Raw genomic sequence first — 14,624 nt, 5'->3', positions numbered from 1 at the left:
CTCTCACCCTCACCGATGGGCGCCGTGTTGTGCGGCATTAGATTGTGTTGGCATGGTGACAGTGATGGCAGGAATTTGTGGCCTCGTAGAAGATAAAGGTTGGCACTTTGACAGTGTATCTCAATTGGCCAAATTAATCTCCCATGATGCTCAATAGATTAAGTAGCAGTACTGACAATATCCAGGGCCTCTGGCACTGATGCATGGGCCAGCCTAGCAACTAGAGGTCATTGGTTTTGCCTGTACATTAAACAAACAAATCTGACCCTCGCAAATAGATACAGACAAAAAAAGAAGAGAGAGAAAGAGAGTAAAAAAAAAGAAGTGGCAGTGAGTCATTACCCTACAGCCGCTCCAGAATAAACCACTGCTATTCTTTGTCTTGTCATTCTCATCTATTTGCGATCACAGAAGCTCTTCTGGTGAAGTCGTGTCAATCTCTCGCGGCTTCACAGCTTTGACGGAGTAAATTCAGTGTGCTCTGCAAATGATTTTATCACCCTTCTGTCTTACAGTCTGCAGCCATAAATTAAACGGGATATAAAGTCTAATTTTAGAGCGGCATAAGACGTGTCAAGTTTCAGTGTGAATATGTGACAGAAATCTTTATTTTAGGCATGGCTGAGGAAATATCTGCTGAGCCTCTGTTCACACACTCAGAATGCAATTAGACGGAAATGAGGATGCTGGGAATTCAAAAATCCATATAAAGAGCCGCACAAACTAGCTGAAAACATGGAATCATGGAACTTGGATTGAGTGATTATTGTGTTTCTATTGTTATATGTTTGGCAGCAGTTCTTCTAACCCTATTTGATGGAGTGTGTAGCTTTTCATTTCTTAAACAATCATGCAGGAAGACACATCATGGCCATATTCCAGGATGACAATGTCAAGATTCATCAGGCTCAAATTGCTAAAGAATGTTTGGGAGGGATTCATTGAAAGTCTTTGGGATGTGCTGGAGGAGACTTTATAGAGTGCTGGACTCTTGCATTGTCAGTACAAGATCTTGACCAAAAATGTATGCACATCTTGATGGAAATAACATCACATAATTTAATTTTATGTTCATGTTTAAATGTTTATTGTTTTTCAAGTAATGGAAATGTTTTGTATGGTTGTAGTTTTAGTTGTATTAAAAATGCTAACCCTGATAATAATGTGAAGTTATACTGAATCAGTTCATTTTATTTAGAAATCCTTCATTTAATTGGTTGAATCGATCTCACAACACTAAAGGAAAGTGTATTGTGTGTGTTTGGGCTGCAGCGGTTGTCTAACGGGTCGATGGACTCGGGGGACGAGGCCAGTCAGGTGGTGGAGCTGCAGGAGCTGCTGGAGAAGCAGAACTACGAGCTGGCTCAGATGAAGGAGCGCATGTCCTCGCTGTCCTCCCGCGTGTCCGAGGTGGAGCAGGAGCTGGAGACGGCCCGCAAAGACCTCATCAAGAGCGAAGACGTGAACAACAGGTTCCAGAGAGATATTAAAGAGGTGCCGTATATATGAGAATTAGGCTGTGTGCGAAACCTCATCCGCGACAGTACACCGAATTCAATGTTTGAAGCTGTGCAACATCCTTTCTACTCATTGAGAGTTTTCTTAAAAGGTGCCGCCTTAGAATATTCTGTCCGTAACGGCCCTGACTGACCAGGTGTCTTCGATTTTGGACACTGACTCCATCTTGATGTCACATTGATAATTAGTGACAGCCGGACAGAGTCTGGGAAATGGCTGTTGAATTGGAGATTCAGCTATGGAAGAGAGAGAGGTTGTGGCAGCCCAAGGCAATGTGTGTGTGTGTGTGTCTCCATGTCCGAATGTGTGCATTTGCCTGTGTTGATATTTGTCCTCAAGCCTGTATGTAATTATAGGGCAGGATTTTTGATTGACAGCAGACTATTACACCTGCGGGCTCCTTAGGTGTGTGTCCACTAACCAACAGTCTGCCAATATATTTGTGTGTTTATACAGGCTATGTGTCAGAAAGAAGACATGGAGGAACGGATCGTGACTCTTGAGAAGCGCTATCTCAGTGCCCAGAGAGAGTCCACGTCGCTACATGACATCACAGACAAGCTTGAAAACGAACTAGCCAATAAGGAGGCGTTCCTCAGACAGGTCAGGTTTTGACCTTGTTTTCCAATTTCCTTCTCCATTTCCCTTTTGTATTATTTCAAATTGCTTTGATATGTTGCAATTACTTTCCTTCCGTATTCATACATGTGTGAAGGCACAGATGTTTTGAATTTGATAATGGACAAACAGTCATTCCATTCGTAACTGAGCATTCCTTTCCACTGATGTCATGGTCAAGATGACACCATTTCTTGTCCTGCCAAATGATCATTTACCAAGATTTCTTGAGTGCCTAAAAAGATAAATGTTTTGAACATATTACAGAGATGAAAGGGCATGGCAAACATGACAAACCATCAAAATGAATAATTCAGACACAAAATTTAATTCTGTCATTACTAATTTTGTACCAAATTTGTATGACTGAATTTTAGAGAATACCCTTTTCCATATTAGTGTTATTTTGGCATTATTTATATACTATTCTAGTATTTATTGTTTTGAATTAGTTTTTACATTTTTTTATATTTTCAATTTTCAGTTTGTTTTTGTAATTTGCTTTTGTCATTTTATTTTATTTTATATATTTAGGTTTCATTTTTTTTTTGTCTTATTTTATTTCAGTTAGACACCATGACAACATCTCTAAATTTTTTTTTTTATTTTTTTTATAGTATTTATATTTTATTTCAGCTTTATTTCAATACAAATAGTTCGATAGTTTATTTGTAGTTAACAATAACAACACTGTTCCGTATAAGATAAGTGAATTGAGTGTTTAAATTAAACTAGAGTTTAATTGTTCTAAGAACAAGCCAAAAATAGGCAGTTATGTAATTTTGTTTGTTTGGGCACACTGAAAATGGCCACGCTGATCCACTTGTTGCTTTGGAAGCTGGAACGTCCTATGATGTCTGCTATTTTTCAATAAACTCTTTCTGATCAGACAGTGTGTGTCTGTGTGTGTGTTTGTTCCCACAGATGGAAGAGAAGAACAGGCAGTTACAGGAGCGGCTGGAGTTGGCAGAACAGAAGCTCCAGCAGACCATGAGGAAAGCTGAGACACTGCCTGAAGTCGAGGCTGAGCTAGCACAGAGGATAGCAGCTCTCACCAAGGTACCACCCACACACACACACACACTAGCTGTGCATTTAATGAATTGAATACGCAAAGTGCAGGAACATCTGGGAACACTTATGAATGATGACTCTTAAATGAATTTGTGAATTGTTTTTTAACTTATTTATTGAAGTGAACCATCAAAATGAACTATTGACACAAATGAATCAGACAAACAATACTACTTCAGAAAAATACTACTTCAGACTCAGAGAGCGACCAAGACATCAAACTGTGGCCCATATTGGGCTCAAAATATTCAGGCTATGGGTTCAAGGGCCATTTTGAGGTGGTTTCTCTTTCTGACCACTGCACATTTAGAGGCTCTAAAAGTTCTTGGTCTGGTTGGTGCAAAGCATTATATTGCACTTAGTGTAAATGTATTATGTGCATTGATCAGCATAAAAACTTCAATATCATCAGTAGCAGACTTTCAAACTTGTTTGGTACAGTTGTGTGTACTGATCAAAAAGTTTTGAAGGGCCATATGTTTAAATATATCATTATATATTTTTTTGGTTTCCCTGGCATGTGTTACCACCATGTACAACAATCACAAATTTTCACCAAACACAGAATGCTTAAATCCTTTTGTTCATCATTTTATGTGAATTATTTCCTTTCCACAGTGATTACTGTACATAACCAAAACAAATGTTCTTTATAAAGCTGTTATATTGTTTATATAATTAACTTTATAAAGATTAGCATTATTATACAATTATCTTGTTGAAAAAGTAGCGGTAATATTTTTTAATTCTTTCTTTATAAATTGTTATTAATATACATCTTAACATATTAACTTTATAAAAAATAACGTTATTATTATGTTAATTCTTTCTTTATAAAATAAAATAAAATGTAGGTGTGGGACTTGATTTGATCCATTGAGAATGATTAGATGTTGGATGGTTGTGGTTTGCTGTGATGTCATGTGAGTGACAGGTTGTCCCGCCCTCAATCCATGCAGTAAACACGTCATCAGAGAAGAGAAGAGATGTTGCTGCAAGAGGGAGGGGAAGTTATTTTGATCAAAGTCTATGAGGGCACTTGAATTTATATATATATATATATATATATATATATATATATATATATATATCAGGGTTTCCGTTGTCCGGTAATTACCGGACATTGGCCGGGAAAAAAAATGAAATGTCCGTCAAAATTAAATCTCTCCGGTCAAATTGTCCGAATAAAATTGCGCAATAATCCCGCCCCCTAACACAATATGAATTTCAGAATAAGCCTAAAATGTATAAAGCAAAAATACACCGACCTTTGGCTATGTTATAAAGGAACAGGCTCTACTGAAAGTTATTAAACAACATCGCATGCTGCATTTCAAATAAAGCGCACGCCTAGAACGGCTGTATCGAGACGTTGTGAGACGTTTCAAATATGGCCAGGCTCAGGCAGGCTAGCCTTAAAGGAACACTCCACCATTTTTTGTTAAAATTGGGGTTATTCACGGTCTCCCCTACATTTAGATAGGTGGGCAAATGCATGTTTGGAAGCACAGGCGAAGCACTGCTACTTGGGCGCAGAGATATCACGCAACACCTGAAATAAAGCTTGCCACAAATGACCGGCGAAAGTAATGATTATGCATGAAACATTTGAATTATTGATAAAGTTGATAAATTGATAAAGTTGACGATGCAGACTCGCCATCTTCACAGTAGTGAACGCGCCTAGAAGTGTGCACGCACCGGCGCCTCCGTGTCCTGATTATATTGTCCACTATATTTGCTTCTTATTTATTAATCCAGGCAAATTTGTTGATGAAACATTGATTAAAATTAAGATACAATTTATACAAAACGAAATTTTCAAGCAAAAATAGTATTCGAAGATCGCTGGGTTGATTAGTATTCGAAAATCACACCCCTCCACCACATGCACGCACACATGCATTAGGCTACACACCAGAGCATGTGAGCAAAGTGGAGCGGTGTGACGCTTATTATAAGTTAAAAAACTTAAACATACGTTTCATATTTATAAATAATATAATGTTATTATTTTTTTATTTCATCTATGTTGATTATATGAAAAGGGAACCGCATGAGATGAGTAAGATGGATCATAAGATGACCAATATATCGGAAAACATTTGGAATGGGTCAGATTTTGACCACCTATTTAGTTTTGTTTTGTAGAAAGCCTTTCTTTAAAGTTTATTTCGTTTTGTATAAATTGTATCTTCATTTTAATCAATGTTTCATCAACAAATTTGCCTGGATTAATAAATAAGAAGCAAATATAGTGGACAATATAATCAGGACACGGAGGCGCCAGCGCGTGCACACTTCATATGAAGTGTGCATTTCTCTCTCTAGGCGCGTTCACAACTGCGAAGATGGCGAGTCTGCATCGTCAACTTTATCAATTTATCAACAATTCAAATGTTCCATGCATAATCATTACTTTCGCCGGTTCTTTGTGGCAAGCTTTATTTCAGGTGTTGCGTGATATCTCTGCGCCCAAGTAGCAGTGCTTCGCCTGTGTAGAGTCTCCGCAACGGCGATAGATTGAAACGCGAGTGAAGATTGCGCAACTCGCGCAGCGCGTCGTCCATGCAACTGATAGTAGCGGACACGAGCGCTCAGCTTGATTTCAAAAACAACTGATTTTAGCGCTAGATCTCTTATTTAATAGCGAACTAAATGAATGATCTGCTTGTTAACTGGAGATGTTTTATTTATTTGTATTAGGTACATCCGTGCCTCAATGTTTCAAAAAGTGAATGTGTGTGAAACCATAGTAAAAAACAATTGGTGTTGATCACTTTGACCGGCACCATTTTTTTCTAGCGGAAACTCTGATATATATATATATATATACACTCACCGGCCACTTTATTAGGTACCCCATGCTAGTAACGGGTTGGACCCCCTTTTGCCTTCAGAACTGCCTCAATTCTTCGTGGCATAGATTCAACAAGGTGCTGGAAGCATTCCTCAGGGAGTTTGGTCCATATTGACATGATGGCATCACACAGTTGCCGCAGATTTGTCGGCTGCACATCCATGATGCGAATCTCCCGTTCCACCACATCCCAAAGATGCTCTATTGGGTTGAGATCTGGTGACTGTGGAGGCCATTTTAGTACAGTGAACTCATTGTCATGTTCAAGAAACCAATTTGAAATGATTAGAGCTTTGTGACATGGTGGAAGTAGCCATCAGAGGATGGGTACATGGTGGCCATAAAGGGATGGACATGGTCAGAAACAATGCTCAGGTAGGCCGTGGCATTTAAACGATGCCCAATTGGCACTAAGGGGCCTAAAGTGTGCCAGGAAAACATCCCCCACACCATTACACCACCACCACCAGCCTGCACAGTGGTAACAAGGCATGATGGTTCCATGTTCTCATTCTGTTTACGCCAAATTCTGACTCTAACATCTGAATGTCTCAACAGAAATCGAGACTCATCAGACCAGGCAACATTTTTCCAGTCTTCAACTGTTCAATTTTGGTGAGCTCTTGCAAATTGTAGCCTCTTTTTCCTATTTGTAGTGGAGATGAGTGGTACCCGGTGGAGTCTTCTGCTGTTGTAGCCCATCCGCCTCAAGGTTGTGCGTGTTGTGGCTTCACAAATGCTTTGCTGCATACCTCGGTTGTAACGAGTGGTTATTTCAGTCACTGTTGCCCTTCTATCAGCTCGAACCAGTCTGGCCATTCTCCTCTGACCTCTGGCATCAACAAGGCATTTCCGCCCACAGAACTGCCGCTCACTGGATGTTTTTTCTTTTTCGGACCATTCTCTGTAAACCCTAGAGATGGTTGTGCGTGAAAATCCCAGTAGATTAGCAGTTTCTGAAATACTCAGACCAGCCCTTCTGGCACCAACAATCATGCCACGTTCAAAGTCACTCAAATCAACTTTCTTCCCCATACTGATGCTCGGTTTGAACTGCAGGAGATTGTCTTGACCATGTCTACATGCCTAAATGCACTGAGTTGCCGCCATGTGATTGGCTGCTTAGAAATTAAGTGTTAACGAGCAGTTGGACAGGTGTACCTAATAAAGTGGCCGGTGAGTGTATATATAGTGGACTGTATATATTTGATATGAACGAATAAATGATTTATAAGAAATGCTGTAATATTCCATTAAAAAAATCCTTTTGATTTCATGGTGACTTTAAAGGTGCAAAACGCAAGTCTCTGAGTTTTTGCAGAACTACGTCCCCTCTGGCGACAAGCGAAACTGCAACCAATTCTGATTGTACATGTATCTAGCTTACGCTTAAGCATTACACATTTTACGCATCGTCATTTGTTGTCATACATAGATTGGCCGCATCAAATATTAGAGACTGGGCTATATCTTACCGTTTTATCAAGAAAAAAGCCAACTGAGGATCCCGTTTGAGACCAAGAGCAGACCGGAGATCTCTCCATTTGTTGAATGCCTTCCCGAGGTTGACTCTCGTCTTACTCCGACGCCTGTCTGACTCCAATTTGGACCTTTTGGTGGCACTAGACAAAATTGTTCTTTTCTTTACTTTACGTGGAGTTTGCGTTGGGGTTTGGAATGGACTACAAGCCGGTCTCTTTGAATCCATCTTCTACCTTTGACGCACGAGTTGTCTTCGCTGATGCGGAGAATGGCGGCGCCGGCGAATACACAAACCTGCGAGACATAGCCTGGTGAGCGTGAACGCGCATGACGTCACGCCCAGTCTCAAATTCGAGCCCGAATCCCTCTTATATATTTTACTGTACAGGATTATAGAGGCAATCTCAGTGAGCAGAGAAGGGCTCATTCAGCCCATCAGGCAGTTCTTTAAGCATGTATAGGATAGAAAAACAGGTATTTTTAACGTGAAAAGTTGCGCAATGCACCTTTAAAGAAAAAGTAAGCAGGTACAAGACAGAAATTAAACACTTGTTCAGTATTTAAACCATCTGATAACAAACTGCTGTGGTAACATTTACTGATAGAAATGATTCATATGGTTCTCATTATTAATATTGTGTGTTATTTCTCTGTATTGTGTGGTTTGGTAGTCTGATATGGTAGCTAAACTCCAGGACGTGAACTGCAGTCTTAGGAAGGTGGGGCTGAAAGCCGCTCTCTCTCTCTCTCTCTCTCTCTCTCTCTCTCTCTCTCTCTCTCTCTCTCTCTCTCTCTCTCTCTCTCTCTCTCTCTCTCTCTCTCTCTCTCTCTCTCTCTCTCTCACTCACACTCTCTCTTTCTTTTTTTCTCTCTCTATCTCTCTCTTATTCACTTCACTTTGCTCTGTCTGGTTGTGGGTCTGTTCACTGCTGGTGTATTTCAGGTGCATGTGATGCTCTGGGATTTTCTTCGCTTTAATGAGTTGCTGACGTACTTGGTTCTTTCTGTTCACCCACGAGAGAACAGAAGCTTAAGGAAATAAACACTCCTACTCTTTACCTGTCTGCTCAACCATATCTATGGTGTTTGGTGTGACGGTATCTCATGAACCAACCAAACACACACTCTCATTTTGATTCGAGCCAACATCACATGGTTCTTGGGTCCTTTCTCTGCTGGTTTGGGCTAATTTGTGGATTTACATTTTCTCATCTGACAAAATACATTGTGTGTGTTTGTTGTTCAGGCGGAGGAGAGACACGGCAGTATCGAGGAGCGTATGAGACATTTAGAGGGACAGCTGGAGGAGAAGAACCAAGAACTGCTCAGGGTCAACATCACTTTATATCATTAAATCATATTTATATACTATGTACTATTTTTACAGTATGCTTACATAGTGCAGAATGTTCATTTTCTGTTTATATGGAATATCCAAGTTGCCACCCAAATATGCAGTATAAAACAGCATTCTTCGTGGAAAAAAGTATCCCACAATGCAATGCACTCAACCTTGACCTTCCATTTTCAGCATGATGAAGAAACTGGCAGCAAAATCAACTATGATTATTGTCTAAATCTAACGGATTATTTAATTGAACTGCCAAAAATACAAAATATACTTTTTTACTTCCTACATACCTGGGCAACATTTGCAAAATTAAAACACTCAGAGTGCGAGCGAGCGAGAAAAATCGCAACATTTTTTTCTTCTGAACTGTGTTATGAATTCAAAACTTTCACTTACTGTATCAATAAACAGTGACATTTTGCAGTGATTCTCCAAATCATACCTCAAGGCAAATTTTACCTAAACAGAATGTTTTTAAACTGATGTCTTCCTAAAAAGCATCATACATACCAATGCTTGGGTCTCTGAGGGTTAAACATGCTATGTACTCAGGTCATATGACCACATTTCAACATACTATTTTTTTTTTTTTAGCATGCAATATATAGTGTGTATAGTATAGTATGGTATAGTATTTCATTCCGAACCAGAAACATTGTCTTTACTGATTTAACACTAAATGTTTCCACACATATAAACAGTATAAAAAGAGACATGTAAAATTTGTAAATATTTGATTTGTGTGAATATAATGTAAAATAAAAAAAAATTATAGATAAAATGGTGTATTATGTTTCCTCAGGCTCGACAGAGAGAGAAGATGAACGAGGAACACAACAAGCGTCTGTCAGACACTGTGGACAGACTCTTGACCGAGTCCAACGAACGATTACAGCTCCACCTGAAAGAGAGGATGTCCGCTCTTGAGGAGAAGGTGGGAGACGATCCAACCGTCAGTACCAATCACTTCCGACCACGTCAATCACTCATACCGTTTCCATTGCTTCTCTTTCAGAATGTGCTAATACAAGACTCTGATAACTACAGGAAGCAGTTAGAAGACTCCATTCAAGAAAAGGTCATTAGTTTTTATTTTCTGAAAACTAGCTTGGCTGAACAAATGTTAATGTAATGTTTTGCTACCCATTCTGAGTAAAATGAAACTTTAATGTGCCTTGCGGTTGTAGTCTCATCTCTCGGATGAGATAGAGAAACTGAGATCTGAGCTGGATCAGTACCGGATGAGGGCCGGATCCCTTACAGAGCCCACACTGTCACGGTGAGACAGAAATCATGAAAAACTAAGAACTGTCCTTTTACAATAAACAGTAGCTCTATTTCAAAACCCAACAAGCTCGACAGAGCATCATAGGTGTGCACTCGACATGAAGGCTGTTCCACAACATTTGGCAGCAACATTAGCAGCAGCATCGCATGTATGTAAGGGTGCAATGCTATAAGGTAAATAAAAATAAAAAAGTTGAGAAATGCTGACTATAAATAGATAAAATAGTATAAAACTATGGATAAAAAAATAATTTAATATCTTTTAAAAAATTATTATTTCATCCAAAATGTATGTTTTCAGTCGGGTTCTGGAAGTAAAAATCTTTGTCCAATTTTGAAATAGTTTATGCTTCAAATCAAAGTTTGTAATGTTATGATTCACCCCTCATAGCTGGTTGGTTTGGTTCATGGCTTATAACTCTTTAACAAAGACTTAAAAAAAAAAAAAAAACTATGGGGAAATGAATGTGAAAAATAGTTCCAGATCCAAGGCCACTAAAAAATCAATTTTTCAGCACCGTTGCATTCTATTGGAGTATTGGGCTGTTAGCTTAGCATCATCTTCAAGTTTTATTGGAATCAAGAGTAAAGTTTCTCGTATACTTCACATGAGGATTTATGCTGCCTGTGCCGTTCCAGATCAGTCACTTATTAAGTTCCAATATTGGTTTACAACGAGTGCTTATGTAGACAGCAAAGCAGCTCACTAGGTTTTGGAACAGAGGTTATGTCACCCTCTCTATGCAGTGATATTAATTCAATTACTTATGGCAATTTTGATTCCCCTGCATGATTTTAAATGGTTCTTTCATTGCAAATGACATTTTTTAGCTTTGAAAAGTTTATTTAATGTGTCTAAATTCTAGATGTCTTAATGATGGATTGTGGCCTTGATTCCAGGTCCCATCTGGATGCTTCTGGAGATCTGCGTTTCTCTCTGGGTTCTCTTGCCGAGACGCAGTCGGACCATTATCGCTCCACCAAGGTGATCCGCAGACCCAGGAGAGGGCGCCTGGGGTTACGTACTGACGAACAGAAGGTAGGAGCTCTTCACCCCTTGTTTCTTGAGCTTTTACTGAACATCACTCACTTTCTGCTTCTCTTTCATCTCCCTGCAGGCTAAGTCTCTGGGAGAGCATGAATGGCGCTCTCAGCAACTTGGCGTTCTGGGCGGCCACCCGTTTGAGAGCGACACGGAGATGTCGGATATTGATGACGATGACCGAGAGACTCTTTTCAGCTCGATGGATCTACTGTCTCCTGGAGGACATTCAGATGCTCAAACTCTTGCAATGATGCTGCAAGAACAACTGGATGCCATCAATAAAGAAATCCGGTCAGTCTATTCATTGTGACCACTGCACCCTTTGAATACTTAAGTCTTAATTGTCTGCTCAGAGATTGAGAAGAGGATTTACTTTCAAATGGCTTTAAGGTCTGTTATGTAATACATCTGTATAGCAATGTAAGAACATTACATTTCTTAAACATATCACCTCAAAGGTCACCAAGGAAAATTGTGTGAAAATCGAGGGGCTTAAGACTGACCCTTGCTGCACACCTTCTTTGGCATTGTTAGGTTTGTTCATTTACACTACTAAAGGTAGGATCTAAACCAGGTAGGCATCTGTCCAAAAATTCCAACAAGATTTTCAAGCCTGTCCAAAAGATTTTTAATGTTATCTCAAATTCAGATTATAGGTCTAGTAGTACTAGTAGTAGCAAGTAATTTGTTACACTGACAAATGTAGTTGTGGGGCCTGAAATCGGACTCTCTGTTATGGTGGATGTGATGAGGTTCAGTTGTTGTAAGGAAGAAGACAGGGTCGGCGTGACTGGGACTCGTACAGTTTTATTGAATAAACAAAAGGTGCACCCACAGCGCGTTCACCGTAAATCACTACGGCACAAAATAAACAAACAATAAACTCTTTCCGCTATATAAGTTCTCTTTCCACTGCCTGGCAGGCGTACGAGTCCTCAGTCCTCCTCTCTCTCTCGTCTCGCACTCCACAGCGGCTTATATCCAGTCTCTCCACGCCAGTTACTGCAACAAGACACAGGTGTTCGTCATTTGCACTTGACCCACTTACGCACCGCTCGTCTCCTTTCTCTCTCTCCCGTTACAGACCTCGCGGAACCACGCCCCTCTCGCCACAGTGGAATTATTTTTATTATTTAATGAAAAACCATGTTTGTTGTTCTTGTGATGCATTTAGCATTAGATTAAAATCAACTTTTACTAATTTTCTCTGAAAACAAAAAATTCACGGTCATAATCTCATAAATCAGACCTCAGTGGTCTTTTTACTCTGGTTAAGGCTGGAATATTATAACATTTTTCCAGACCTTTCCTCTAATTTACAGTCTGGTGGAGTTGCCGAAAGTCAGAGCAAGTCATTCTTTCTGTCTTTTCAATCACTAATTCTCCTGTAAATATTTACATCTGATTTTTGTTTATTCTAAGTGTTTATTTGCCATTTATTAGATGACTTTCATCAAAGTGACTTGTACATTGATTCCTTGTACATTGACAGTGACAAGTTCCTTGACTATTATCCCAGTAGCTTTTATGAGAACATACGGCATGGGGGATTGAATTTGTCAACTTTGTGTCTTAAAAGTGTAGATTTATTATTCAAGATTCCCTCCATAACCTACATATAACCTTCTACTCCCTAGCTAATTACTTTGCTGTATTTTTTGTTTGTTTTAACTGTCAAATCTATTAAAACGTGTACATTTCTACAGACTCAGAATCAGGATTCTGCTACACGCAAGCCCTAGATTGAATTAAAAACAATAAAAGGTGCTGCAGAAAGCAGAGTTGTGCCTTCAGGCAACGTATATGCTGATTTAAATATCAGCCAAAGCTCAGGATTTCTCCTGTAGGCTGTCTAGTTGTTATTGAGCAAGATAGGTTGACTGAAATGTAACGGCTGTTCCTGCAGTCCACGTCTCCTCATCTCCTCAATATCACACTTCTATCACCTGTCATCGCTGTGTCCTGTCTGTCGATTTCCCTCACATATTGGAGACCCTAAGACTGGATGGCACTTGCACCTAAGGTTGTCAAAAGCAAATGTATGACTCTAATTTTCATTGAGATCTAATTTGAATTTTGTCCAATTCAGTGGAAATGCGTGATTAATATTTGATGAAGCCAAAACAGACGGCAAGTATTTCTTGAGCCTTTTTTTTCGGGAGCCCCCTTAATGTAAAACTGGTTTATAAAAAAAAACACAACCTCATATATAATGTGCAGTACAGTATGTGTGTCCAACTTTATTTGATTACCAGTGTACAAATACAGCTCACTGTACTATTAAACTGTGCCTATAATATGTGCTGGTTGTTTTGATTACCACAGGAAGAAAGAAGGTCTCCTGTTTACTTCTCTCCTCCCATTAGTGGTCCGCTTTTGATAAAGCACCAGCTTTGGTGTTTGGCTAAAAGACACAAAACCGTTGAATGCCTTACAACCAACTGTAAACATGTTAAATGCTTGACAAATGGTCAATATTTAATTGTTTGCAGCCCAGTCGATGGTTGCTTTACAAGATATTCAATAATCTGAGCCCATGAAAAACATCCACTACAAGAGCTGTCGAACATTAGATCAGCAAACTGCAGTTTGCCTTCTTTGAGTGTTGTCGGTTCGTGTCCTCAAGCCTTTACTGACTGAAACCAACCGCATCAGTCTTTGGCCAGTAAAGCACAAGCCTGTTATTATTTCTCTGTCTCTCTGAGCTTGTTATTGCATTTATTTAGTCATTTTTCTGTGTTCAAACAGTTCAAAGCTTTTCATTTGGCACTATCCATCGTACTAAGGGATAATTAGACGTTTTAGCTACAGTGTTCGTAGTCTTTTTGCCAAAAATGGTTACATATTTTCACCCAGCAAGCTTAGCCCTTCCAGTAATGTTGTAAATCAAAATGCTAGTAGATTATCATCAAATACTTCCTAACTCACTGTGGGCTGAACTCTTTTTCTCTTGTTTCTCCAGGCTGATCCAAGAAGAGAAGGAGTCGACAGAACTGAGGGCAGAGGAAATAGAGAACCGCGTGGCCAGCGTGAGCCTGGAGGGTCTGAACCTGGCGCGGCTTCATCATCCCGGAGCCTCCATGACTGCCTCGGCCACCGCATCCTCCCTCGCCTCCTCCTCACCTCCCAGCGGGCACTCCACCCCCAAACTCACCCCGCGCAGCCCGGCCCGCGACATGGAGCGCATGGGGGTCATGACACTGGTATACGAGCTCACGCGTATCTCTGTCCTACAGGGGTCATATCATGAGGATGTACAGTACATTTTCTTTGATACTTTTAGAGATCAGCTGTGCTGACCGTAGATGGAAGAAAATGGTCATTGGAAAATGACATTTTTATTTATTTATTTTATTAAAAAAATGTATATGACCTCTTTAAGAATATTT

General features: G+C 39.7%; 1 protein-coding gene across 8 annotated transcripts in view; it reads left to right on the top strand.

The window, feature by feature from the left end:
* The window catches only part of ppfia2 (PTPRF interacting protein alpha 2), a 166,673-nt gene that overhangs the window by 128,788 nt on the left and 23,261 nt on the right, over positions 1 to 14,624 (top strand). For all 8 annotated transcript variants that reach the window (XM_056247466.1, XM_056247464.1, XM_056247465.1 and 5 more), the window contains 10 exons: positions 1,273 to 1,494; positions 1,975 to 2,121; positions 3,061 to 3,195; positions 8,799 to 8,882; positions 9,706 to 9,837; positions 9,919 to 9,981; positions 10,091 to 10,182; positions 11,091 to 11,229; positions 11,309 to 11,526; positions 14,198 to 14,438. In XM_056247466.1, coding sequence (XP_056103441.1) covers positions 1,273 to 1,494; positions 1,975 to 2,121; positions 3,061 to 3,195; positions 8,799 to 8,882; positions 9,706 to 9,837; positions 9,919 to 9,981; positions 10,091 to 10,182; positions 11,091 to 11,229; positions 11,309 to 11,526; positions 14,198 to 14,438 — 1,473 coding nt within the window. The remainder of the gene's footprint in view (positions 1 to 1,272; positions 1,495 to 1,974; positions 2,122 to 3,060; positions 3,196 to 8,798; positions 8,883 to 9,705; positions 9,838 to 9,918; positions 9,982 to 10,090; positions 10,183 to 11,090; positions 11,230 to 11,308; positions 11,527 to 14,197; positions 14,439 to 14,624) is intronic.

Source organism: Rhinichthys klamathensis, unplaced genomic scaffold, assembly GCF_029890125.1.
Source record: "Rhinichthys klamathensis goyatoka isolate OS25496 unplaced genomic scaffold, OSU_Roscu_1.1 h1tg000048l_1, whole genome shotgun sequence".
NCBI lineage: Eukaryota > Metazoa > Chordata > Actinopteri > Cypriniformes > Leuciscidae > Rhinichthys > Rhinichthys klamathensis.
This window is presented reverse-complemented; position numbering and strand designations above follow the sequence as displayed.